General features: G+C 46.4%; 2 protein-coding genes across 3 annotated transcripts; one reads left to right on the top strand and one right to left on the bottom strand.

The window, feature by feature from the left end:
- Window positions 1-149: 149 nt before the first annotated feature.
- mmp14b (matrix metallopeptidase 14b (membrane-inserted)) lies at window positions 150-9,542 on the top strand. Its single transcript, XM_067252832.1, has 10 exons — window positions 150-720; window positions 4,725-4,873; window positions 5,194-5,316; window positions 5,717-6,024; window positions 6,410-6,571; window positions 6,835-6,998; window positions 7,142-7,280; window positions 7,390-7,540; window positions 7,861-7,976; window positions 8,201-9,542. Exons 1-10 carry the CDS (start codon window positions 625-627, stop codon window positions 8,608-8,610), a joined length of 1,818 nt encoding a protein of 605 aa, XP_067108933.1. The 5' UTR covers window positions 150-624; the 3' UTR covers window positions 8,611-9,542.
- Window positions 9,543-14,442: 4,900 nt separating this feature from the next.
- Window positions 14,443-27,811, bottom strand: acin1a (apoptotic chromatin condensation inducer 1a). Of its 2 annotated transcripts, XM_067252666.1 has the most exons (19): window positions 27,656-27,793; window positions 26,756-26,821; window positions 26,529-26,640; window positions 26,020-26,072; window positions 24,175-25,802; window positions 22,863-24,108; window positions 22,259-22,411; window positions 21,988-22,076; window positions 20,645-20,702; window positions 18,536-18,581; window positions 17,993-18,135; window positions 17,737-17,880; window positions 17,365-17,569; window positions 17,068-17,213; window positions 16,779-16,886; window positions 16,573-16,680; window positions 16,182-16,485; window positions 15,992-16,092; window positions 14,443-15,855 (listed from the first exon to the last, which is right to left on the bottom strand). In XM_067252666.1, the coding sequence occupies exons 1-19, from the start codon at window positions 27,791-27,793 to the stop codon at window positions 15,538-15,540; spliced, it is 5,166 nt and encodes a 1,721-aa protein (XP_067108767.1). In that variant the 3' UTR covers window positions 14,443-15,537. The 2 variants fall into 2 exon arrangements, with proteins under 2 accessions (XP_067108767.1, XP_067108768.1); XM_067252667.1 differs by having other exon boundaries at window positions 22,863-25,802; window positions 27,656-27,811.
- Window positions 27,812-27,819: the final 8 nt, after the last annotated feature.

Here is a 27,819-nt window from a genome sequence, read left to right as displayed (position 1 = left end):
CAGCAATGTATTATAACCGTTTTCCAGCTAGTTCATCGTGCTGTAAAAGGGAAGGGCTTAACTCCAAAAGGGGAGGTTTATTAATTTTCCAGCATAGGCCTCCAGAGACTTATTCGAACACCACGTCTGCAGCTGCGTGAAACGGGGAGAGGAAAGAGCATCCAAATAATCCGTCGAAAAGTTAAAAACGATTAGGAACTAACCCAAAATACGAAGGAATAGTTCACTCGCTGTGGAGCGGCGATTATGAAAACACAAAGTAGTCATTTGCTAAATATGGAATGAGCCTCAGCCGTTGAAAAAAATATTTATCAACAGCTTCTCTCAAAATTCATAACTAAACTCGTAATTTGGGCTATTGTTTGGGTAAACAAGAAAGAAATGCGCGGATGTAACAAATGCAAAGTAGCCTAGAGTAGACATCTTTATCTTTTATTTTAATTTAACGATTTTTCCCCCCCCAATCGGTCGTTGCTTCGTGGTAAGAGTGTTGTTCTTCAGACTTTTTTAGGGAAATAGGGGAATAGGCCTATAATGTTTTGACATAAAGAAAGAAAACAGACAAAAGTGTACAGATTATAAAGAGGTCATTTGAACAATTTCGCCGGTTGACGTTTCGGGGAGATGGCACTCAGATTAAGGCCGCTTGTTCAACTGCTGCTCCTGTTGGCATGGAACTTCAGCGCGCTTCGAGCAACACCACGAGATGTGAAGCCAGAGGTGAGTCAAACTCTTCAAGGTCAGCGAGCTTAAAACAGATGTTAGCCTATTTAATGTAAGTTCGATTAGAAAGAAAAGTGTAAATACATTAGGCTTAGAGCTAGGCCCATGTGTTTTAACGGACTGGGCCAGGACCTATACGCATTAAGTGTATTGCCAACATTTTCTTAATTTTCAAATAAAGAAGCCAAATAAGAAAGCAGAAAACAACCCTGTGTAGGCTAACACTGGTCTGCCCGAGTTGTTATGCTAAAAGTTAGTTTGCGGAGTGGATGATGACCTAGGCAACATACACGGACCATATTAGGCCATTATAGCTCAACCTTCAAAATGCTTAGGTAGCAAAATTCAAGAACAAGAATGGGCAAACAGAAGTTCTGTTGGAAATCTTTTTTTTTCTCAGAGATGCTGAGATGCAGTTGATGAGTCTTAACTTTGAATGTGTGTGGTCATCACTAGCAGAGGAGTACAGTGGTCAGGATCATCACCAAAACATTTTTATGTGTTTATTTCACAAGAAATCACCACACTGTGTCACCCACCTCACACACTCACACCAGTTTCCCCCTACAAGTCTGTCATAGTAAACTAGCAATGACCTCACTCAATACAAATCATCTTGGTAACTTAAAAAAAAAAAAAAAATACACAGTGTGGTGGCATCAATGTATTTGTAATAATTGAATACAAACTACAGGCACCTAAATTGTATTTCCAGTTCTTCAAATGGAAAAAGTAATCATAACATAGCAATAATGACACTATTCTGACTCACAATAGTAAGGTGCAGGTAAGTAAGACGTTTTCCCAAGTCTACTTGGGGAAGTTGTACTGCCAGGCTGCTGTATATCTAACCACATCCTTTACAAGTGTTGTAACAGTAAGTTGAGGTGAGTGGTTAGTTTGAGATCCAGAGGAAGTCTAAAGTTGAATGGGAAAGGTTACATCCTGTGGTGTGTGGGACTTCCTCCGGACGTCAACCACCTCAGTGTCTCAATGACTAAATGTCTGCTAATAACAACTTACTGGGCCACTTACACACAAACACACACACACACACACAGGTCACTCAGTACAAAGGGGACCAGCTCAACGGAAATGGGAATGAAATGACGGAATGAAGGAGGAAAGAGAGGGGGCCAGTCATCACCACATGAACAGGAGAAGAAAAGAAGCCATTGTGAAGATGATGCAATGCAATTTGGGAATCACAGTGGCTGGAGTCATGAATGGAGCAATTAGCTATGTCACTGGAAGAGGATGTATGTTCTCAAAGCCAGATCTTCCTTGAATACGATGGATGCATCCTTAGTCATATTGACTTCAAATTGATGAAAACTCTTACACATGCATTAACATGTGGTAGCATCAGTGATGAGGGAAGAAAGACACGTGTTTAACTCGACATCACCATGAGGGGAATATGTAGGGAAGGTTTTGACAAGGTCAATTCATTTTCCGATTAATAAGGTGTCTGTCAAATAGGTAACCCCCACTAGATGTTAATGTCTGATACTTCTTATAAATACTTATCTGTCATTCAGATGTGCTGAAGGATGGCTTTTGGAAGCAGAGCCATGTTGTTGCAAAAATGGCTGTTTTCAAAGACTATATTCACTATGTAGGGGGAGAGGGGAGATTTACACACAGGCCACAAACATCCTCATCGAAGAACATCCACACAAACACACACACACACATAATAATACTGCATTTGTGGCGTGTGCCTGTTTAGGTTTGAAATGATTGTGGATAATGGTTGACAAACTTGTGTTATTCTAGTGTTTTGTTCGTAGTCATTGTGACGGTGTAAGTATACTAGTAATCTGGAGAGCTGAGCTGTATCCCTGTAAGGCTGTCTTGGGACTACATCACTGTTGACCAGAGTTTCTTTCCATTGGCCCAGAGCAAACGGAACAACTGACAATTTCTTTTTTTCCTCTCTAAAATTCAATTCAATCACTTTAGTTCTCATTCTATGTAAGGATTCATGGACACAAACACTCTCATATCTCTCACACAGACAAACCCACACAGACACAATTATAACTTATAATATCTTAAAGGGTTTTGAGCCATATATTTTTAAACTCACATTAAAAAAGAATTGTGCGATCTTTAGTTAACTAAATTAGGAATTGAAAGACCCATTTCTTCATCATACACTGTATAGTAGCCCTACCACTGTGACTACTTTAGCTGATGCTGTTGTTAAAAATAGCATAACCCAGTGATGAATAAGACTTTGTGAGGCTACCTATGGGACTACGTAAAAGTGGTGTGGGACCTCTTTTGGTGGGAACAAGTTTCTAGTGTCATTGAATAGAAGTCTTGTGTGCCACTCTTTCACACTGAAGCCCGGATGATAATGTACAGTATTTCTCTTCCTTCATGGAGGTTGGGCAGTGTTACAGTATGCTGGAACAGATAGTCTTTTATCAGCATTGGAGCTCCATGCGTTAGAGCCAGAAAGGCTTAATTCAGAGAGGGCATCTTGAAAGGATGTCCAGAGAGAGAGAGATGTTAATCTTTTGTTCAGAAGATTAACATCTTTGTCAATTATTCTTTTCTCAAACCACCATTTAATCTAGATTTTCTTTCACATTGTGTGATTGGGTTGAATTAGGAGCAGCACATTGTTGCACATGCTTTCTCTCAGTCTCATGTGTGCGTGTGTAAACTACACCTACGCACCCACAAACACAGGGAATAATGTACCTCAGGGTGTTTTATGTGATCATAGCACATGTTGATACATAAAAATGCTGAAATGGCAACCAAACATCTTGAAGTTCTGCTGATGATGTGCCTGGATCGTGGACAGCTTCCCAGCAGATAGTCTACTGTAATGATCTGACTCCATTCTTTGATCTGGGTGTGGTTGTTCACAATTATTTACCCTCAGACCTCAAGGTTTTCCATCAGAGAGAGGGAGGAGATGAGTGGGATACAGGGATGAAGGAGATTAAGACTTGACTTTGAGGTTTGGAAAGGATTACAAAGAAATTCCCAGGAACTTCCCAGTAAATTACTGACTGACATTGCTGTTTTACCAGAGACACTGACTAACTTTACTCTCTCCCCCTCCCCCCTCACAATCTCTCTCTCTCTTTCGATGACACACACACATGCAGCAACATTCATGTAGCTGTGAAAGAGGTTCGTTAAATGAAGATAACGTCAAAGACTCCAGTAACTCACAGAAGTCACAGTGCTGTTACCACCTATTTGGGAACTGGGAAAAGGGTAGAGCAGAAACAGTGTGGGTGGAGTTTGGAATGGAGCCGGTGGAACTCCTCCAGATAATAGGCCTGTCCAGAACTAGAGCAAGATGGCTTTCCAGGGAAACATAAGGTTATGTACCGTATAGAACCAGTCTAGACCACAGATCTAGAACACTTTTGTGCAAATGCCAGACCTGTATCTCTGCTCAAACAGAAACTAGGCAATATTAGGAGTTTTGCTCTTAGGTAAATAGAAACCACAGAATACATTTGATTGTATCTCTGTTTGTAAGAGGTCATACTGTATTGGTTGCTTTTGGGATGTTGACATTTAGGTAAATCATTAATCCTAGTAACTAAATGTTTTTAGTTTTGCTGTGTGTCAAATGGGTTTCAGTGTTTCTCTTCCCTTGATACCTCGAAGGCATTTTTATGTTACAGTGTGTTTTTTGTATAGAAACTGGAGGAGGAAATAGGGGGAACACAAGGCCATTTCTAGGAGCCCTATCTAAAGACTAAACAAAAGCTATCTAGCACCATGAATGCAGCATCTTCTGTCTGTGCTTGCAAAGGCTATGTTGATTGCCCCTGCACCATATAGATTTATAATAGATACTATTTGGCAACTTACTTCATTGACTTAGTACTTTCACAGCAATAGGGTACACAAGAGACTTCTTCCAAGCACAGTTTCTCACTTTGCATATCTGATGCTTCACATCTACACGTGTCTTTCCTACTGACTGATGTGGATCCCCTCTCTCCTCCGCTCCACTGCAGGCCTGGCTGCAGCAGTATGGCTACCTGCCTCCAGGTGACCTGCGGACGCACACGGCCCGCTCTCCTCAGTCCATCACCTCGGCCATCGCTGCCATGCAGAGGTTCTACGGGCTCACCATCACAGGCTCCATCGACCCCAACACCGTGAAGTAAGATCACCCTGGGTTAGACAAGACTAAGATGCAGGGCTTTGGGCCACTCTTCATACGCCTGTTGAGAAGGAAGAAAAATAGTTACTCAGATAAGGTTAAGAAGAGAACAGTTACTTGTGTTTTTAATTGTGAAATACAAAGTTAAGAAACTTGCTATAATTAACTAGGGATCTGAAAAATGTTGCCCCCTCTTCAAACAAAGTTCATGGTTCTTCAGAAGTTGTAATAATTAAGAGGCCATTTTGTCACGGGCTACAGAGCCTGATGTAGTGTTCCTGGGCTCAGTGTGACCAGTGTGTGATGTGTGTGTGTGCCAGAGCCATGAGCAGGCCACGCTGTGGCGTGCCGGACAAGTTTGGCACCGAGCTGAAGACCAACCTGAGGAAGAAGCGCTTTGCCATCCAGGGCCTGAAGTGGGAGAAGAGAGACATCACCTTCTCGTAAGTTAGCGCCTTGAAGTACCACTGTCGTACACAAACGTGGCCACGGGTCAAATGTGATCCCATACCCAAACATGGTATGTTATCATATGGTGAAATCAATGCACAACATATGGTCTTTGAAATCCTTTGCACAATATCATTTATGTAGACGGGTGGATGTTTGAGACCTAGGCGTGAACATGCATTCAAGTTTATGTCACTATTAATCTAACTTAATCCACCACCGGCCCTCATTTAGTCTGTGTCAACATCATACTCTGCCTGACCTACCCCCCAAAAAAGTCTGTAAACATCCTGCTCCTTGCCTCATTGAAGGCAAAATGAAAAAATTGTGTTTTCTAACTCTAATTCGAGCTCTGGTCTTCCATACTGCTCTTTCTCCCTGTCTCTCTTTCAGTATACAGAACTACACTCCTAAGGTAGGCGAGTACGAGACCCATGAGGCTATCAGGAAGGCCTTCAAGGTCTGGGAGAGCGTCACTCCTCTGCGCTTCCGGGAGATTCCCTACAGCTACATACGGGACAAGGTGGAGGAGTTCGCTGACATCATGCTCTTCTTCGCTGACGGTTTCCACGGTGACAGCAGTCCCTTTGACGGCGAGGGCGGGTTCTTGGCCCATGCTTACTTTCCCGGAAACGGTATTGGCGGAGACACCCACTTTGATGCCGCAGAGCCTTGGACTGTAGGCAACCAGGATCTGTTGGGTGAGCAACCTGGGATGCCCTGGTAGGGGCGTGGGGTTGGGGAGGGGGTTAAGAAAGAGAAAGCTGTTGCAAAGTTGTCAGGAAAAAACTGAATGACATTTTGACAGTTTCTAGTTTTGTTCCAACACACAAAGGAGAGGCAGGACCTAACCTTTGTAGGTATGCATGTGTGTGTGTGTGTGTGCGTGTTTAACTGTGTTGCTGTGTTTCCTCAGGGAATAGTTCATGTGGTTGCAAGACCTAACCTGTTTTTGGATTCTGTTGGACAGGGCTCTTACTAAGATACTATCTAACACAGAAATGCAGCTTTGTTGTTTATAAAACTAAAGGAGACTTTGTAAAGAGTTTGGTCTGAATGGCTGACCTGATCTTGTGTGTGTCTCAGGTAATGACGTCTTCCTGGTGTCGGTCCATGAGCTGGGCCACGCCCTGGGGCTGGAACACTCCAACGACCCCTCGGCCATCATGGCACCATTCTACCAGTGGATGGACACGGATAACTTCCAGCTGCCGGAGGATGATCGCCGGGGCGTACAGCAGCTCTATGGTGAGACACAGGCAACGACTGATACCATGACAAGTGTAGCGTGTCACTGAATAACAGTTAGTATGTCATCTACGTTAACATGCACAGATGCACAGAATCCCTTCTGATAAAAGAAAGAAAATAAACGGTGGATAACAGATCCAGAAGGAATGATTTGATCCTGCTCCTCCTGTAATTCAATTATGTTTGAGGATTATGTTAGATGTATTGCATCTACAGTATATATCAATGCATCAATGATGTACTGTGTCCCTGTGTTATAGGGTCTGGATCTGGTCCTCGCCCCCCGCCCCCTGTGACACCCCACACGCCCTATGACACACCAGGGCCCACACACAGACCTGGGGTCCCTCGCTTTGGCCCTAATGTCTGCGAAGGCCACTTTGACACTATAGCCATCCTCAGAGGAGAAATGTTTGTCTTCAAGGTACTTATATAATATGCATTTTGTTGTGTATTTGCATACTGAAAAATACATTTGAGCTAATGGCTCGTTATTAAAGAAACAAAAACAGCATTTAATAATAACAGTAGTAAACAGCCCTTGAAACCTTTTTTACTTACTTCTAGGATAAGTGGTTTTGGAGAGTCCGTAACAATCGTGTGTTAGAAGGATACCCAATGCCTATTGGCCATTTCTGGAGAGGCCTGCCTTCGAATATCAATGCCGCTTTTGAAAGGGATGATGGAAAATTTGTATTTTTCAAAGGTAAATCTTGATTCACTTCTGCTTAGATTTCCATACTATACTGTACGTCCAAAGACAAATATTTGTATGAATTCTCTGTAATTCTCCCTTTATCTGTCTCTCCCTGTAGGAGACAAGTACTGGGTGTTCACTGAATCCAACCTGGAGTCGGGCTATCCTAAGACTATAAAGGAAATGGGCTCAGGCCTCCCCAGAGACCGACTGGATGCTGCCCTGTTCTACACCCCCACTGGACAGACATACTACTTCAGAGCAAACAAGTACGTCACCTCCCTCCTACCTCAAGTCGTCATGCTGATGGCATTGTAAAATGACTTGGGCTTTTTCATTCTGCTTTCTTCTGTTTTCGGCTGCAAATGTGTTTCACTTCTGTGTTTCACTTAGTTGAAACCCAAGATGGTTTAGTCTCAAGCTTTCAGTGGCCCAACCAATCCGCTTTCTAAAAACACACCAACAGACCACACCTAGATACTTAGATGAAGACAATTAAGCTTGTACTTGTGTGGTCAAGACGGGCTGTTGTTGCCTAGCGGATGCATGCATGGCGACCTGGAACATGTCCTTGTCTGTCTCCTTCCAGGTATTACCGCTTCAATGAGGACACACGGTCTGTGGATCCTGAATACCCCAAACCCATCAGTGTATGGCAGGGAGTCCCTGACAACATTAAAGCTGCCTTCATGAGCAGGGATCAAGGTAACAACTTGAACACAATGTGCATGTGTGTGTGTGTTTGTTAAGTTATTTAGACAGAAAGAGCCTTTGAGACTCTTTCTGAAGGAGTTCTGCAAGCCATTATAATACCAAGTCTATCCTTACAAACGCTTAATCAAAGCAAGTACAAAAATAGCACTAAAACAAGCCATCACCACCCATTTATAATGCAGCCTAATCCACATCCTCCCATATCTCCTCCTCAGGACACACCTACTTCTACAAAGCCAACAAGTACTGGAAGTTCAACAATCAGATGTTGAGGGTGGAGCCGGGCTACCCCAAATCTGCCCTCCGAGACTGGATGGGCTGTCCTGAGGAGGACCCCAAGACCGACGGCAAGGGACCCGGAGGCCCCGACAGGGACCGTGACGACAAGGACCGGGAGAAGGACGAGAAGAACGAGGTGGACGAGGTGGAACGGGAGACTGAGGTGATCATAATCGAGATGGAGGACGATGGGGGGATGGGCGGGGGCGGGGCGGCGGCGGTCGTGATTCCTCTCATGCTGCTGGTGTGTGTGGTCCTCACCCTGGGGGCCCTGCTCTTCTTCAGGAGGTACGGGACACCCCGCCGCCTGCTGTACTGCCAGCGCTCCCTACTGGACAAAGTGTAGAGCAGGAAGGGAGAGGAGAGGGGAGGGGAGGGTGAGGGGAGACAGTGAAAGAAGAGAGGAGAAATGTTTCAAGAGAGAGGGGTGTGAGAGGAGAAAGACGGGATGAAAAAGGGAAAATGAGAGAGAGAGCCGGAGGGATGAACTAGAGCAAGACTCTACTCGATAAGACATTCCTACCACTGCCAAACTAAACACAGATTCCTTTTGCTCTTTCTCTCCCAGTCAGTAGCTTAATCTCAGTTCCTTTGTCTTTTCTCTACTTTGTATCTCTCTCTCTCTCTCGATGTGGTTGTTGACGCCAGCTCATTGCTGTTTGGTTAGTCTTACTAAATGTTTTTTTTTAAATGCTCTAGATCAGTGTTTGTGTCCCTGTGAATTTCCGCTTCGATTCCAGCATCTGAACATGTTCTGCTTCTTGATAGTCGTTGATGCTAGATGATGTCTTACTGTCGGCCTTATTTCACCACATGCAAACACACTAAAAAACAAGTACACACAAACACTGATACACGCAATCACTTTTTACCCTACATTCACTAGTACAATGCCAAACATTTCAACTTCAGTGAGCCAGTATCTACGACAAAGTTTATTTGAAGCATGATGCAGTAATCTCACAAATTTGAGAGTTGAGCAATTTGTCTTTAACATTCTTTTATATTAAACTTTTTTAGTAACAGTTATTATTATGATGAATGGTGTTGTCATTATTATTGTGACTATTACTATTGTTATTGTTGTTCTCCATGTATAGAATGTGTTTTATTGTACATTGTCATTAAATGTCCTGCTGGACAGGGAACTGCATTTTGAAAATGGCCTTAATTTTATATTTGACTTGGGGAAAGTGAATGGGACGGGGATATATTATTTTGAAACTTGATTGTTTTTATTCCATCTCAAATGAAATAAATTAAAGATATTGAAAATGACTCCTTTTGTCATTGCACTTGTTTACAGTTCTCATTCTCAAATCATGGTGCTGTGTTCTTTTCAGGGAGGAGGGGGTTACCTGTAGTTCAAAACAATAATAATATTAATGATGATGATAATAATGGTAACTATCTAAACAATTTCGATGAGATTGTGATGTCTGTCTTTTCCACTTTTATATTGAAAATAAAACATTTTCAAAGATTTCCATGTGGTTTATTTATTCACATGTACATACACTGTTTTTGGTTTTTTTACCTTGAAGTTGAATATTTCAACAAATTTTGAAACAAATATTTGACTTAAGACCCTACTGACTGCTGCATGTCCTATCGTCTGGTGTGTCCTCATCACAGTCCCCTCACTGGAAGTGATCCTCCTAGTCTTCCTGCACCTCCAGGCTTCTTGCTCCCCGAGAGCTCTTTCTTCTTACTGGGGTTTGGAAACTGGCAGGCCTGAAACTGGGTCGGAAAATACAGACCGTGTCCAATGATTAAATGAAAGCAGGGGTGAAGAAGATTGAGTAAACCCTTTGGTGCGCGCAAGCATCAGGAAAACAAATCTCAGCTGAAGTGTGCGTATATGTGCATTTGTGTGTGTGTGTGTGTGTGTGTGTATTATGAGTCAATAAAGCCTCTAATCAAACAGCAAACAAGCAGGCAAAGGCGTCTCCCCCTTGTTAATGAGGCAGCTGACAAACAGCTGAAATTATGAACATGGGCATGAGAGAAAGCAGAGGCAAAAGGGGGGAAATGGGTTTAGTCAGTATATGATATATATGATTAAAACAAAAGGGTTTATGTAGTTAAGTTGATGAGCTATTTTCCTATGTGTGTTAAAATAATTTAGGTCACCATGCATTTCCATCTGGTTTGTGGGAGAACGTTTCTAGGGCTGAGAAGTTGAAAGTCACGAGGCATAGTCGGAGGGAGGGATGGAAGGCGAGAGGGAGGGAGAGAGAGGGAGGGAGGGAGAGGGAGGGAAAGAGAAAGAGAGAGGGGTAAGTCACATTTGGAGTCCAGAGATGGAGCAGAATTCCATGAACAACATCTGGAATTCCAACTGCATCTACACATCCAGACACACAGCAGGACATCACTTTGGAGGAGGTTTGGCAGGGTGTTTGCACTGAGTTTGTGTATTATATTCATGTATCCATTAAGTACCTGTATATTTTGCACTTGAGGGAATAGGATATGTGGTACGTGTTGTTTGTATGTGTTTGTTCCTGCTTTTCTCCTTCATTCTCTGGAAATACATGCGTCAGACATTTTGGGAATGCGTGTTTGTGTAATGTTGATGTTTAAGAGTGTGGATGTGGATTCAGACCCATTCAGGTCTGAATCTGCAGTCCACGAAAACAACCTCAGCACATAACCCCCCCCCCCCCCCCCCCCCCGACTGCCCTCTGTGTAACTGGAGACATTTTCTTCGTTTACTGTCAAGTGACTCACTGTCTTTCTCAACTCTGAAAGATCACATTGCAAAACTTCTCTATTCTCCTGTAAATTGTCCCCAACGCAAGGGTTTGATTTAAACTACATCTCCCTCTCGGTCTCCCTCGTTCACTTCCCCTCCTTTTTCAAGTCTCTCTATCTCTCTGTAAAACACTTCCTGTGACTATTTAGCTACCCTGAAGCCCACCTGCTAATGAATGGAGACTTGGCAAAGTCCTAGTCTGCCCCCAGTGTGACATCACAGCATTGCCAGACAACCAAAAACTGTCCCTGTGACAGAGACTGAAACGATAATCTAGATGCAGTATAGTGAATTTAAGAGAGTTACTGTATCGTGTATAAATATCTGCTTAGTATGGATGATCGTGGGCATTCAAAAGGGCCAGCAGCCCCATAGGCCATAGAGAATACACATGGTTTCATTTAAAACATCCACATCCTGCACAAAAACACTGATACACACCAAGTAACCTTGTCTTTGTCTGTGCTTTCCCCCTACTTAATTCATGTACGTCAACGGCACAGTGGTACAGTGCCTTGCTGTCTTGCAGCAAGAACTTCCTGGGTTTAATCCCTGCCTGAGACCTCCTGGATCTTAGGTTGAGGATCTTGACTGCGTGTGCTAATCTCTGTTTTTCTCTTTTCTTTAATACAGAAACTAGGCATCTTTTTTTTACACAGTATCCGATATTGTTCTGTTTTCTTATGGTATGTGGTTATGTCTGTCTCTCCCTCACAGTGCTGAATCAGCAGCTATCACGGTGCCCTCGAAACAGCTGCATTCATGTGCTTCTGCTATGTAACACACAGTCTGCACTTTGACATGGGTGTGGTGTTATAGAAACTATTTTATGGCCAAGAAGGTATTGTGTGAACATAATACAGGTGGTAGGAAGTTAAACAATCAACATCATCATTACTTTTTTCACTCAGATGGCACCGTTTCCTAAACCAAGCAGGAAGAGACTCCCTTGTGAGAGCTGCTGAATCAGACCCACCCACCTTCCCTTCTCACCCCAACCCCAGCTACCCTCGCACTGACCCAGTCACATCCGTTAGGAAACCCCCCTGCTTCAACCTGGGCCTGGTCTGGACGACACACTTTAAACAAATCTGCTTACTATATAATAGTACACTATAATAATTCTAGATAACATTGGAGGGCTCAGATAACCATTTTCACCCTTTCTACCATCTCTCTCTTTCTCTTGTAACAAACTACATTACAACTTAACACTGTTAACAAAGTTTCTCTCTCTCCTTAATTGCTTTCATGCACTAGGCCACATCTGTTTCACATAAGCACACATATGTCATCGCAAAGCAGAAGAGAGGAAAGGAAAGGCGTGCAATGAGGACAAAAAAAATAGGAAAAAATGCAGTACAATATGTGTTAGACTGTAGGTCTCCACATGTGGTAACAAATATCTACTGTCGAGTCTTTTCACCAGATAAGCACTCTTTTCTTTTCGTTTTAGACAGGTAAACTAAATTGTCTAAAGGGACAGTAGAGGGAATAGATGGTAACAAAAATGGTGTGTAACAAAGTGTGTCTATGTGAGTGAAAGGGGAAAAAAGTGGAGTTCTGAACGGCCACATCAGAAGTAGCCTTTGAAAGAAGAGCTGTATGGTGGGCCTCAGTGTTGTGTTCCTCTGAGAGAGCTGGACACAAAGACCCATGTGGTTTCACTGAGGATGAAGGGAGAAGGAGGGGGGGGGGGAAGGGGTGGGTGGTGCTTACAGGGCTGGAACTCTTGTTTTTACAGCCCTGTCATCAGCATACACGGGCCCAACTCAGCTGACTCGGCTGGTATGGTTAGTGGAGTTGGGTGCATCCTTGACCTGAGTTCTACCCTTAACAGAGGTGGTCAGTGGTTGTGTCTAGGCCATTGACCAGAGACACATGCTTTCTTTCGGTTCCACTGAGACCTGAGGGCAGCTGTGTTGTTACACCAAGTCAGCCTATTTCAGCGAGCTGCAGAGCTGAAACAGCTTGCTATGCCTGTCTGTCGTGGTGTTGTGCTGGACTGGTGCCTGCCTGCTCGATGTTGGAAGCTAGTGCTGTCTTCCTCTCCTCTTTCAGCTGAGAGGATAGCCAGTGACTTTGACTACAGCTCATCTGTCTGTCACACAGACCCACAGAATAAAAAGGCTGTTTAAGCCACCCCGGAAACACCACACTCCAAAATTGTCATCGATTTAGCAACATATTTACACCCACACATATCTGCAGAGATTCATAAAACGGGAACCAAGTAATCTTTTAGCTGAGGATATTACATGAAAAAAGGCAGAACATTTGCTTTATTTCAATATCCGTACTCATCCAGGCTGCTGCATGTCCCTGGTCTCTCCAGGGGCCAGTGTGCTCAGTAGGCCAGCCGCAGAGCAGTGCCAGGGTACAGGCCAGGAGGGTTGACCCGCTCTGGGCGCCCAGCAGCACAGAATTGCATCAGGGCACAAAAATGTTCAACTCAGCGACCAGCAGGCTGTAATTACATAGGAGCTGTGCTGAGCTCTGCAGTAGGAATGTCAGGACCAGGGCGACGGAGAGAACAGGCCAAAGATAGAGCGCTCAATGATGCACTGGAGAGAGAGGAAGGGTAGAAAGGATGCAAAGGGATGGGTAGGGTGAGGGGTTATGGTCCTGAAAGGTTAGGCGTTTGAACCAGACTTGGGATATACTAATTGAATTAGTATGCCACTGACATGTCCATGAGCATGCAATTAAGAGCTGTACACCAGGTGACATAGCATCCATCTTTTGTATAGAAAACTTGCCAGCTCTACACTCTGAATGCCTATATTCTTCCAATGGGAGACTCCATTTCAAGCTATTGTGCTTCATTACCTGGGGTCCAATCAAAGCAAGAGATCCTCCCCACTGACATCATGGTGCTCAGACATTATGACACTGTGGTGTGGTACACATCTGACACCTTGTGGCCGAAACACATGGCAGCACTTCCTAGTAGTCAGAACATTTCTGAACATGATCAGATGGGGTAATAAAGTATCTCGGAGTCAGAAGGCTGAGCGGTTAGGAAAGCGGGCTAGTAATCTGAAGGTTGCCAGTTTGACTACCGGCCGTGCCAATTGTGTCCTTGGGCAAGGCACTTCACCCTACTTGCCTTGGGGAGAATGTCCCTGTACTTACTGTAAGTCGCTCTGGATAAGAGTGTCTGCTAAATGTAATCTCTATTTTTAGCTGTGGACAATCCTGTAATATATCAAAGAGCTCTCAAATGAAGGTGAGAAATTTTAGATACATATTCCAACGGGTCCAAGCCAATAGATCACCTGTAAATTCCATAACTGATGCAGTTAATTTGCTATGTATGGAATTCGACCTCATTGGGTCTTTCCATTGCCTGGATTTTATTTCAACTAAATGCAAATTTTAACTTTTGTCCATGGAAGAAACATCAAAAAGCACTTTATACATTTTTCAAACTTGACTTTTTATTATTTGTACATTCACCACTTACAGGCGTAAACATAAATGAAAATAAAAAAGAACAAAGTAAGCTTTCATACTAAAATGATTATAAAAAACAATATTAAAACAACTTGAGATTTAATAATATGCACCCCCCTTCTCCGGACTGCTTTGACAAAGGAGAACAGAATTTGAGGTTGAGGCTGGACAAGGAACACATCACAGGGCAGCAGAGAAACCTGAGCCAGGTCGACAGCTCATCAACAACCTCCTGCAAGAAAAAAAGTCCCAACCGAACAAGGACAAAAGGAAATAGAGAGAGAGAGAGAGAGAGAACACAGCATAACTTGGCTTTCCAACCCTGGAACGAGGTTTTGGTCTAGAAATCCCCCCTACGTCTTTGTGGAGACCTGAAAGGACTGGATAGCAGCATAGTTATACCCCCAGCTTGCCCCTCCAGTATGAAATGTAGAACGTTTGCGCCGCTTTGCAAATGCATATCATTTTTAGCATTTTCCTTTTCTATCCACTTGTGTACATAGGCTGGATAGGCTAGGCTGGATAGGCTAGGGTGTGTTTCTGGGTCTAAAGATGTCACTGCCAGAGCACGCTGAAGTGGACTAGTTCCCAACGGAAATAAGCCGCAAAATCACTAGCAAGGGGGCCAACATACTGAAGCTCTGCACTTTCATGTTAAGGACACACAGGGAAGAGAGGGGAAGTTAGGCAATGGCTGTCAGACAGCTTTTCAGCCAAGATGACAAAAATATTACAAGAAAAAAGGCAAATGGAGGAAAGAAAAATTAAGTAAAAATCAACTTGGACTTAGAGCAAGACATACGGCCCTCTGGGAGCCAACACTGCTAACGTCATGGTCCCTATGTGGGCATGGATATCTGTGTGTGTGTGTGTGTGTGTGCATATGTGCTTTTAAAAAAGTGACTGTTCAGGAGACGGAGACTACATCAGTTGGTCCTCTGAGGGGGGTGGGGGAAGGGGGTGGGGGGTGGCATCTTACTTGTAACAAAGTAGAGGAAGTGACAAAGGAACAGTGATGAGGAAGGGGTTAAGACAGTTCCACACACTGGCTGCTTTTTCTTAGCGCCGCCTATCTCGCGGAGGGGGGTCACTGCGACTGCGAGAGCGCCGGCCCCCCCCTGCACTGCTGCCCCCTGGCCTGCGGTAGCCCGCTTCCCTACGCTTGTCCCCCTCCCGGTCCCTACCTCTGTCCCGCTCTCTGTCCCGGTCTCGGTCGCCCCTCTCTCCCTCCCCTCTGTCCCCGCCCGTGCCACCGCCGGCCTTCATTCTCTCTTTACGCTCCTCCTCCCTTTTCTTGTCCTCTTCGTCCTGCATCTCTTTCCTCTTCCTCTCTCGCTCCTTTACTCGCTCGGCTCTGGCTGCCTCCCTCTGGGCAAACTGGGGAGAACAACCAGAAAAATACAACATGTGTCCATGTCGAGTCATTGTGTTAGACAAACGTAAGCACTCGCCATAAGGCAGGCCTTCCCGATGTGAATTCAAAGTGGGAGATGCACACTGAGGTGGGCCTCACCTGCTCGTCTGTAAGGGGGAGCCAGTATATACAAGGTGCTGCTTTGGTTTTGCAAAATAGGTCATCCAGCATTTTGGCTGGGGGCTCTTCTGCAGCTTTCTCTGTAAAGACACGCAGAACTGGTCAAACAGCAGGTCACATACGAAACACAACCCGTATGCAAGGTCTCTCTCTTTCCCTCCTTCCTCACCCTTCTTGTCAGTCTTCTTCTCCTTGCTCTTGCCCCTTTCCTTACGCCTCCTCTCCCTGGACCGGGACCTCCTGGGGCCTCCCTCACGCTCCTCTCCTGGCTTGCCAAAGTCCCGGACCTTGTCCCTGTCCCATTCCCGCTCGGCCCTGGCCCTCTCCCTGCGCTCCATCTCACGCTCGCGCTCCGCCCACTGGTCTCGCTCCGGCAGGAGGGGGGCCGGCCCGGCTGGCCGGCCTCGACCGGGCCCGGCCGCCGCCTCATCGCCCGCCTTCTCGTCTGTGGACAGGCCTCTGTGGAAGTCCAGCTACACAAACCCAGGAGGATACATCATTATACAGGGAGGTCAGAAGAGATCCGACAGACCAGGGGATGTGATGGGGATGATTCCCACCTCCTCTTGCTGGCTGAAGTCCACATTGAGGAACTTGGGGTTGCTCTGAGGCCATTTCACCCCATGGAGGGCTGCTCTTGTGGCCACCGCCTCCTCTGGGCTGGGGTACTGCAGCACAGGGGGAGTAAAGAGAAGCCGTCAGTCATTACCGAGTCCAGAAGCAGGAACCCAGACCCAGAAGGAAACATCTGGGTGTGTGTACGTACGGTGACGTAGCAGTGGGACTTGATCTTGTCGATCCAGAAGCCCTCCTCCAGCACAGAGCCCGTCCGGCCCAGCAGCTCCTTCAGCTGGCCCAGGGTGAACGGCCGCACCTGCATCAACACACACCGTCAGTACAACACCCCCGAGGCACTCGGCTAGCCCTGCCGAATCACAGCAGCATGTTCGAGAGTGGTGTGATATACCCAGAAAGTCACGGCATGACAGCAGTTGGACGGCGTACAGAGAAGCCGGGGAGTGAGTGCGTGTGTGTGTGTTTTTAAAGGCTCTGACCAGATTAGACACGTGGACGATGTTGGAGACTTTGCCCCGTGGTGGAGAGGGCTGCCTGGCTGTGCGGACAGGGTCGTCGATGGTGATGGACACGCCAGACTTCTGCTGGCTGATGGAGCGACGGATCAGCGTGTCTCCGGGGGTGACTGGGGGGGGGGGGGAGAAGAGGAAAAACGTCAACTGGAAATACAGAACCCCACTACCAGCAATGGAGTGGCAGCTTAAATATTGTAGGGGTAAACGTCAGTCCGTTATCCACAGGAGCGCCACAGAGCAGCGAAAGCCGTAATATCTGACCTGTGTCGATGTCCATGTCATGACTGGGAGGAGATGGGGACTGTGTCTCCATGGCGCCTGGGAACAAACTGTTCATCTTCTCCTCGTGGCTCCTCCCTCTCTCACGCTCGGCTTTCAGCTCCCCTCCGTCCTCCCTCTCCTCGTCCTCACACCTGCTCCTCTTAGCCTCCTTTTGGCCATTCTCCTGACTCTCCGAGGGAACCACCTGATATCAGACATATTAGAAACAGAGGATGAGCAGGGTGCAAAACAAAGTCCTGGGTCATGTTTTACATATGCATTTAGCTGCGTGTTAATCTGACCAGCCCGTCTTTTGAAGCCCTTAAAGTGGATCCCCTATCCAGCCTGCCCCCTTCACTGCACATGGCTGACCTGTGTAACGGTGCGTCTGATCTTGAGCTCCTGGTCAGGGAGCTCCCTGTTGTCCTCCTCTCCCCCAGAGAGGTGAGCCTCCTCTGGGTGCAGATCCACCACCGCCTCCTGGCCTGGACATGGCCTGATGTCTGGGATCAGAGACTGGGGATCAGGGCAGAGAGAGATTAGAACTGGCGTGTACATTGGGTGTGGCCCAGTTTTGGGGGCTGTAATGGAAGGGCTGACGGTGCCTGCTGTGCTCAGTGGGAGGTACCTTCAGGGAGTCTGTAGTGATGCTGATGGAGGGTTTCTTGGCGGTGACGGCCGTGCTGGAGCCCCACCTCCTCTTCCTCCCTGCTGCACCTCCAGACTCCACCTCTCCCTCTGTGTTCCCGGTGCCTGGGGAGGCCTTGCTGCCTTTGAGGGGCACAAAGGAAGTGAGCAAGGTCCAACAGAAGCATAACCCCCCCCCCCCTCCTCTCAATTCACTCCATTAACACAGAGAATCCTGCGGTGGCATCACAAACAGGAGCTCACACAGACACAGGAACAGCAGCATACAAAGACAAAAGAACAATAGGGGAGGGAAAAAAAAGGTGTTTGCTCTTTTTAAAGATGACGGCTGCAGCTAACGCTAGCATGGCTGAAAACGGGGAGGTTTTGTGAGGGGCGGTAGGGAGTCAGGTGGCTGAGGGGTTAGGGAAGCGGGCTTGTAATCAGAAGGTTGCCAGTTCGATTCCCAGCCGTGCCAGATGACGTTGTGACCTTGGGCAAGGCACTTTTAGCGTCTGCTAAAAATGACTAACTGTATACTCACTGCTGAGGGAGATCTTGCGGGCGGTGAAAGCCTTGGGTGTCAGGCTCTGAAACAAGAAGAGATAAGACCAACCCCATGGAACGGGGCGGTGGTGAGAGGCAGACATGGAGGGACAGGGCTAATGGAAAGGTTGAAGGGACAATAATATAAAAGAGAGTGGGAGAGAAAACAGGGAAGAGAAACTCAGTGAGAGAGACTGCTACTCCAGGCCACCCTCAACTCAGTCAGGACTGCTCGCATGTTTGGTCATAGCGTATGGCTGGGGTTTAACCAGTAGGCCCATACAGCTACTATGCCCCGTTAGCTCAGTTTACACAACAGAAAGTTTTGAGTAGGAAGGTGTTGGGATGGACCAGCAGTCTATCTCAAAGAAAGTCAGATAGGTGGTATCTTGATGGCAATACTGCAGTTTCTGTATCATGTCATTTTTTTATCAACTATGACAATAACACCCAAATTGTGTGTTTGGAAACACTGGGCTTGAAAGACTATCATATGTATATGAAAATGTATATTCAAATATGTAAATCAAAACTGCAGTAGCCATGAATAATCTGGACATGTGGACTACATTTCAAAATTGTAGTCAATTCCCCCATTTAATGGTAAGAGGAGGACTTCTGACTGAAACTAAGCATTATCTAGATATTTCTTGGTAAAGAATAACATTGAGAAAATTACTACTTATTCCCTGGTACCACTGACACCTGATCCTTACTGGGTTGGATATGGCCCAATCACGACTGCATGTACTGTATCTAGGCAACAAGGGTCCAATCAAAGGAGGCTGAGATGTTTGGGTGGGTATCAGAGCTGGTTGGCAGGTTGGGCTCTGTAGTTCATTGGGAGTGGGGCTTGACAATGCTTTGGGCCAGGTTAGTCCACAGATCTCAGGCATTAGTCCTTTCAGAGTTTTATCATGTGTTTCTGTTCTGTCACTGTCCAAAGGTCGTTAGATGGAGATGGGAGTATGCCTTGCATGCAGTCACTTCTTTTCAAAGTCCAAACATTCCTTAAACAACACTGGCGTTGGTTCAGGTTAATCTCCAAGATGTAACAGAAATGTTGTTGAGGTAGAGACCTAATAGCAAATCTCTCCTTGATGGCCAAACAGCAAACGACCAAACATTGGTTGTGAGTGTCCAGATATGCACCAGAAAAGGCCATGGAAACGGTGTCAAATGTCCACAATGTAATTTCTTGGCTGAAATATTCACAGTCCAGTACCACATGGATAAGGTTTCTGTTCAAGTCCATTGGGCAGGAGCCTTCATCTGTAACTAGATGTTAAAAGTCCAGCACCATGACCTAAAGCCATTCAATAACTTGGAGAAACCTTTGGTGCCGAGTGAGTGCTTCCTCGTCTCCTGTGTGGCTGGGTGTGGCCACCCAGGTGGGCTCGGTCAGGAGCAGGGGGCGGGCCTTGGGGACGGACCACACCCCCCCTCTCTCAGACCTCTAGCCGAGCAGTCCAATCAATAGCTCCTGTTAGCCAACTCTGTGGCAACGTGGCCTGTGTTGCCATGGATGTCCCTCTGCAGTGCAGAATCTGGGGCCTATCTGAGGTATACCCAGGGCCCTTGGTGACAGTGGAACAGGTGCAGCAGTAGTAGTAGTAGTAGTAGTAGTAGTAGTGGCAGTAGTAGTATGCAGGTACCATTAGGGGTAATGGAAGAGGCATGAGCACCTTTATAACAAAGCAATCAATGGGGTTTTAAACATCAGCCACAGTTAGCATCCCATGCTGCTTCTGTCTCAGAAAGCATCAGCAAAGGTTTAAAAAAAAACATAGCCAATTCAAACAGCTACAAAACTGCTGAAAAACAGTTTTCAAATCACCCTCTTGCCAGAGAGCCTCTTTTATAGAATTCAGGCATATTTTATGCTACTATGTGAAGAGACAAAAGCAAATAAGACATGATTAACTGATGAGCGCAAACTAAAAAATGAACAGAATTATTTCCCCAAGTTAGGATCCTAGGTTCTATGTTTCAGGTAGACTACTGAAGAGAAGCATCCTTCCAGGTACACCCAAGCCCTGAGAGTACAGCTCTGGTCAGACATAAGAAACAGACTTAAAACTGGACAAAAGTTCAACTGCAGCCTTACCTCCTCACTGGCCTCTGGGGCCTTCTCAGACTCTGCCATGGCACCCTGCTTCATTTCCCTGGACAAAGAAACATTAAAAACAGGTAATGAACAGGGCTGGGGGGGCAAGGGAAATTGAAAAACAGGGAGATTTAATAGGAGGAAAATTAAGTTCTTGTATGCAATTTGGATCTGTATAGAAGAGGCCACTTTGATTACAAGCCTAGATATTACACAATACAGGTTGTAATAATATTTTACTTGAACAAACCTATGGTAGTTGAATAACAACTATAAACCGTTAAGACGGTAAACACAACTAGCCAATAATGACACTAGGCTGATCATGACACTGATATATTAAACCTAATTGTAATACTTGAGACTTGTTGCTCTTGTTGGTTAGTTGTAACGGTTTCAAATTCTTGTACTCGCTGTGAAATATTTTACTGTTGATTATTTTTTCTACAGGTACACTCTTGCGGGGAGTTTCATGTTGTTCAATTGTAACTTGTTTAACTGCATGCTCTTATGGTTCTTTCCTTTGGCACTTATTTGGTTTCCCACAATGTATGCTTCATGTTTTGGCTGCTCGCAATGTTTGGGGCTATCTCGTTGTTATGATCAGTGACCTGTGCTCTTTTGTAAAGCTCTCTCTTGGAAGTCGCTTTGGATAAAAGCATCTGCTAAATGCATAAATGTAAATAAAATACCGGAAGTTTAACAAAAACAGGGTCATATAAAGTTCTGCATTTGCGAAGTCCTTCCAAATATTGCGACATTCTGTTAGATTTAAACACAGAGCGGCTACAATTACGAGCAGTTTTCTGTGTTTTTATAGCAATTCCAAGACCGACAGCAGTGAGTTATTATTAGTCGACTGTAAACTGTAAATTAGCCGCAGTGTCAACCATGTTGCAACAATAATTCAACGATCAGCGCCAAAGACGGGTCACTATTTTAATATTCTCTGCGATGCAACGGATGCCTACCTCGTCTCCTATCTTCCTCTCAACAGCTTCTGACAACCTCATATTGTGACCCGATTGTGAAGCAAACCTAGCCTTCAACTACATTTACTAACGCCTTTAGATTAACTTGGCGCTCTGCCGCAGGAATACATTGGTGTATGACATCACGTTCACGCCAATACTGTCAATTTGCATGGAAATGCTATAAAAAGGACCCCCCACAAACAGACACAAATATCAAAAGCAAGTGTTTCTTCCTTGAATAATAATCGATCAACTAAATGGGTATAGACCAATAACACATTTACTGTATCTACGCCAAATAACTGCAAGCAAGGGGTGTTACAATATTGTGTGCGTGCATGTGCACCAACTGTGCGAACACAATCAGACCTGGCTGTCTCTCCTCTGTCTTCCTCGCCATCACTGGTCTCTCTCCTCTGCTGGTCATCTTCTCCAGTTGGTTTTCCATGGAATGGCTTCTGATGGTTTGAAATGAAACAGTATTAAAAGAAGTATATGGGCTGCCTTATACACAAGCTGTCATTCACCTCATCAGTGACCGCTGAAAACAGGCCGAATTAACCGACCAAATGGCATTTATGTTTGTGTCATGCAATGCTGGATAATACTGAGCTGGTAGGTAGGCTTTGAGCCAGCTGACCTTGCTGTGTTTGTCTCCATCGGTGGACATGTCCTTTTTCTCCTTCTCAGACACCCCCCTCTTGCAAAGAGGGACTTTTGGAGTCTCTATTGAATTCTCATGCCGAGCAGGTTTCTTATCCTGGGCTGAGCTGTTTCTTTGACATTTCTCAGGCTAAAAGAAGAGAGAGATGTCTATAATGTGAAATGGGCAAAGATGTAATCGGATAAATGTATGGTTATACAGGAATGGTGGAGAGTGTGGGGTTTTAAAAACCATTAATGGCTATAGCTACGTCTGTCCTCATAGACATGTAGAATATTGAAGTGGGCATGATCATGTCTTTCAGATATACAAGTCTCCCCTTGCCATGTACATATATTAACCCCTTAGAGTGAAGCTTACACTCCCCTTGTGAACTTGTCTTATTTAGATATATGTACACACACTGTTATAGCAGTGCAGCAACATTTTCTCATCTCCATTATAGCTTCAGCCTTACTTTGTTGTCTCCTACAACAGTGAAAAGAGAAGAAAAGAAAATCCAAACGAAATCTGCTTGCAACTGCCTATGTTGTTGTCTTGGCGGTGTATTGGAGCATTGATAAGTGAGAGGACCACTCACCCTTCTACCACTGGCAGTGGCGTTGGCTTTGTCCTGTGAGGACGAGGATGACCCAGATGAACGAGAAGAGGACGACCCCGAATCAGAGTCTGAGGACGAGGAGTCACTGGATGAGGAAGCACGCGTGCCTCGTTTCTCTTCCCTCTTCTCGTCTCTGCCCCTTCTTCGTTCTGCCTCACGTGCCTCTGTCGGGGATGACAGGGGCAGCTTGGCCCCCACTGAACTTGAAGGAATCTTTCCAGCATCCACACCTTTTCCTTTTTTAGCCAACTCTTCAAGTGCACGTTTCTCTGTCTCCCCTTTGTCCATTTGGACATTCCCCTCTGATGTCAGGGTTCTAGTATTGTCTCCTTGAGAATGACTGCACAGCGAGGCAATAACCCCAGACCCGTGGGCTACAGGGGGCGCTGACACAAGAACGCCCTGTCTGGAAGGCATCTGGAGCACTGCCTTCTCAGAAGTAGACTGAGGCCCTTCCTCTTTTTGCTCCCCAAGTTTAAACGGGGAGCTGAAGGGAGAGGCCTGAGGGTGTGGGCCGTCAGAGAAGGTACGAGGCCTTTTGATGACTGCAGAGGAAGAATGGGGAAGAAGCGGGGCGTCTCTCAAGAAACGGGACTTCTTGGATGAGGACTGGGGGGACAGAGGTGTCTTAAGACTTGGTGACAGGGGTGTACCAGAGTCTGCGGGCTGGTTGTCCCTCCGTGTGGCCTCAGGCTCCCCACCCTCCTGTTCTCTTCCCTCTGTTGTCGCCATTCTACCTGCTCCTGTGGAGAGGGGGGGAGGAGTGGGCAGGGGGGTGAGACCAAGCTCACGACCTCGCTTCCATGGAGGAAGATGACTCTCCCTCTCTCTCTCTGCCATTTTAAGCCTTTCTTTCTCTTGTTCTACAGCTCTCTCCGTCTCCTCCTTTTCTCTCTGCAGGGTTTTCTCCTGCTCCAGAGCCCTCTCCATCTCCTGGCGTTCACGTTTCAGAGCTCTTTCCCTGTCCTTTTCTTTCTCCATCTCCCTCTCTCTTTCAAGAGCCCTCTCCTTCTCCAGCCTCTCTCGCTCTTGAGCCCTCTCCTTCTCCAGCCTCTCTCTCTCAAGAGCCTTTTCCTTCTCCAGCCTCTCTCGCTCTTGAGCCCTCTCCTTCTCCAGCCTCTCTCTCTCCTGAGCCCTCTCCTTCTCCAGCCTCTCTCTCTCCTGAGCCCTCTCCTTCTCCAGCCTCTCCAGCCTCTCTCTCTCCTGAGCCCTCTCCTTCTCCAGCCTCTCCCTCTCCTGAGCCCTCTCTTTCTCCAGCCTCTCTCTCTCCTGAGCCCTCTCCTTCTCCAGCCTCTCTTGCTCTAAAACCTTCTCTCGGTCCAAGCGTTCTTGCTCCAATGCCCTCTCCTTTTCCATCCTTTCTTGCTCCAGAGCCCTCTCTCTCTCCATTCTCTCTTGCATCAAAACCCTTTCTCTCTCCTCTCTCATTCTTTCCTCCCTCTCACGGGCCAACACCTTCTCCCTCTCCATCCTCTCTCTTTCCAAGGCTCTCTCCTTCTCCATCCTTTCTTGCTCTAGAGCTCTTGCCAACTCCTCTCGTTCCCGCTCCAAAGCTCTGGCCCTCTCCAACTGCAGTTCTCTCTCCCTTTCCTCCTTCTCTCTTTGCAAAGCTCTTTCTCGCTCCTCTCTTTCTTGCTGCATAGCACGCTCTTGCTCCAAGACTCTCTGCCTTTCCAACTCCTTCTCTCTCTCCAGCTGTAGAGCCCTCTCTCTCGCGAGCGCTTTCTCTCGCTCTTCCCGTTCCTTTGCTAATGCCCTCTCTCGCTCTTCCCTTTCTCGCTGCAACGCTCTCTCCTGCTCCTGCCTCTCTCTTTCGACTCGCTCTCGCTCCAAAGCTCTCTCTCTCTCCTCCCTCTCTTTCTCCAAAACTTTCTGTCTCTCCTGTTCCATGGCACGCTCTTGCTCAAATAATCTTTGCCTCTCTTGTCTTTCCAACTCCAGGGCTTGAAGTCTTTCTTGCTCAAGCGCCATCTCTCTTTCTCTCTCAATCTGCTGCTCCCTATCCATGTCTCTCTCTTCCATGCCAGTGGCCCTTAGAACACTCACAGGGACTTGACCATGGGTGAGATGGACTCCCAGGACTCCCTGGTTCTTTCCTGGGATCATACTACAGTAGGGCAGGCCTGCTGCAGGATTGGCAGTATGGGTGATGGCCGACACTGTGCCCTCTTGAGGACCTCTGCCAGGAAACACCGTTGCATTTGCAGCACTGCTGTCCTGCCTCTCTCCATCCACACGTCCGTGCCACCCAGCTCCAGAGAAAGCACCTTCCGACTCCATTTTGCGTGCGAGCAAGGTCAGCGGACCAGGCTTGCGATCCACGTGGCCGCTCTGTGGCTCTGGGCTGCTGCTACGGCTGCCACTGCTTGAGGAGCCAGAGCTGGAGGTACTGGAAGTACGCTGCCTGGCTGGGGGCTCGCCTGGGCTCGGGGGGCTTTGTTTGGGAGTATCAGGCAGAGGGAATGATAATTCTGGGGGAGGGGAGGGCGGAGGGGTTGGCTGGCGAAGCTGTTGGGACAACAGTTGAGGAATGTGAGGTGGGGGCTGGTGGGATCCTCCAGACCTCTCTCTCGCAGGCTGGCCTCTTGCCGGCTCTCCCAGACTCCTCCTCCTCCTGGCATTGGCGTCCCAGTCCTCGTCCTCACCGTCCTCGTCCCCTCCGTCACTGTCATCGTCATCGCTATCGTCTGGGACTTGGCTGGAAGTCGGAACCCTCTCTGGTCGCTGCTCGCCACCAGCAACACGCAATGAGGCGACAGCACCGGGGGCAGAGGTAGGTGAGGAAGGAGCGAGTGGTCCTCCAGACATGTGACCTTCTCTGGCTCTGTACCCATCTCCCATGCTTGCTGGGCCTGCTGGTGCCTCTCCCTCAGGGGGGCCTAGTGGCTTCGGCTGGTCACCCAACACAGGTGCGACATCCTATTGAGGACGGGAAAGGCAGCGGAGACCGTGTTTGTCGCAAAAAATACAGCTATTTGGATTCTCTCATGCATGATTTTTCAAGATAATCCCATTGCATGCATTCCATTGCATTCCATGACATTACGTTTTTTCAAACACGCAATTTACAAGAGAGCAGGCTAATTCTAAACAACAGAAAAGGTCATATACAATGAAACTGCACTTGGTATCGAACCTGGTCTGCAGGACAGGAGGAGCTGTTGTTGACTTCTGTAAGATTCTCTTGTTCTGTACATTGAAAAATACGATTGAGATATCAAACTGAGGCCAGTTTGAATGGGCGCGAACCCGCTCCAGCACACCTGATTCAAATGAATGGTCATTACCCGGCTTCCACAGATTGAAACATTACATTAAATTTAGCAGACTTGTAGTCGCTCTTATCCAGAGCGACTACAAGTAAGTACAGGGACATTCTCCCCGAGGCAAGTAGGGTGAAGTGCCTTGCCCAAGGACACAACGTAATTTTGCACGTCCGGGAATCGAACCGGCAACCTTCTGATTACTAGCCCGATTCCCTAACCACTCAGCCACCTAACTCCCTGATAACGACCCATTCATTTGAAACAGGTGTGCTGGAGCAGGGAAACATCTCAAACATGCACAACAGCGACCCTCGTGGAACAGGATTGGAGAACCCGGTCTTAAGATTTAAGATGGTATGATTAAGGCACTGTCACTCACCGTCAGTTTCCGCAGCCTCTCGGGCCTCCCTCTCCAGACGCTGTCGCAAGAGCTCCTGTTGCTTAGCCAGATATTGCTTTATGAAGCTGTTCTGGCTCATCTCCTCCCCAATCTGGGTGAATAAATATACTTTTCAAAATCGGACACTAAAAGATATTGCCCAACCTGACGTTTTGCACATACAAATGTTCCAAGTTCATTGCTGGCTTCTCCTGCTTAGGTCTCACCTGAGAGTTTGGCTGCAGTCCAATGTGAGGAGTGGAGGTTCTCTGGAGGTTCTCCAGCATGAGGGCCTGATGAGGACAAAATATATTTTTTTACAGGTTCTCGGCAAACAACTATGTGGAAGATAAAACTCTCTCCATTCACTAACTACAAGAATTATGAAGTTACCAATAAGGCACATTTACCTATGCATGTTTTTTTATACACCATGTAAGCTACACTGGCAAGCTGCATATATAATGAACTCAAATCGATTACAATAAGATTGTTTTTAAATGTCTCTTTCAATTGAAAAAAGGGGCTTAATGGTGTTAATGATAATCATACCTTTCATGACAGTTTTTGAAAAGTTGAGCCTATTCATTATTACGGTCTAAACTACGTGTACAGGCCAATTACATAAATGAAACAATACTTTACGTTAACCTTACAGTTATGTTAAAAAGAGGAAAACATTTAGATACTGCTCATTGGTGGCAAGCTACCATTCCCTTTTCCAGTAACAGTACAGTAGATGCATCCACGTTGTGTAACCTCCCCCCTCAACTCGTGCATACCAACAAAGCGCGGACCTGACCTCCGGAAGACCAACTAGACTAGCTACTACTATTTGCAAGCCACTTTCAACTATTCGCGTTTAACAATATAAACACATCACAAGTAGTAATTTTCAGAAACTGACCGCTATCAATAGCCCATTCTAAAGTTCCCAATTATTCTGTAGACATATTCCCACCGTGCACAGGATACACAGAGCACATTCAGTCATTCCTCAAACTAAAGAATGCATTTTGGCCTTCGAGACAAGCATCAGCCTGACTATGTTAGCGTTAGCTTAGCCATCTAGCACCGAGGTCTTGGAGCTGCTGTTATTGTGATGTGAAACCCTTATCCAAACTTACCCCTTTGAGTCTCTTGACAAGAGCATTTTTCTGTCCACTTTTAGGAAGACCTCTCTCCTCTAGCGCAGCTTTTAAATCGGCTACCCTTAAAGAATGGAGCGGCCTCCCGTCCAGCGTTACGTCTTCGAGGTCCGCCATTTTCCCTTCCTCTAGCTCGTTCGCTC

Source organism: Osmerus mordax, chromosome 16 (genome assembly GCF_038355195.1).
Source record: "Osmerus mordax isolate fOsmMor3 chromosome 16, fOsmMor3.pri, whole genome shotgun sequence".
Taxonomy (NCBI): domain Eukaryota; kingdom Metazoa; phylum Chordata; class Actinopteri; order Osmeriformes; family Osmeridae; genus Osmerus; species Osmerus mordax.
The sequence above is the reverse complement of the archived record's forward strand: the minus strand, read 5'-3'. Positions and strand labels throughout refer to the sequence as shown.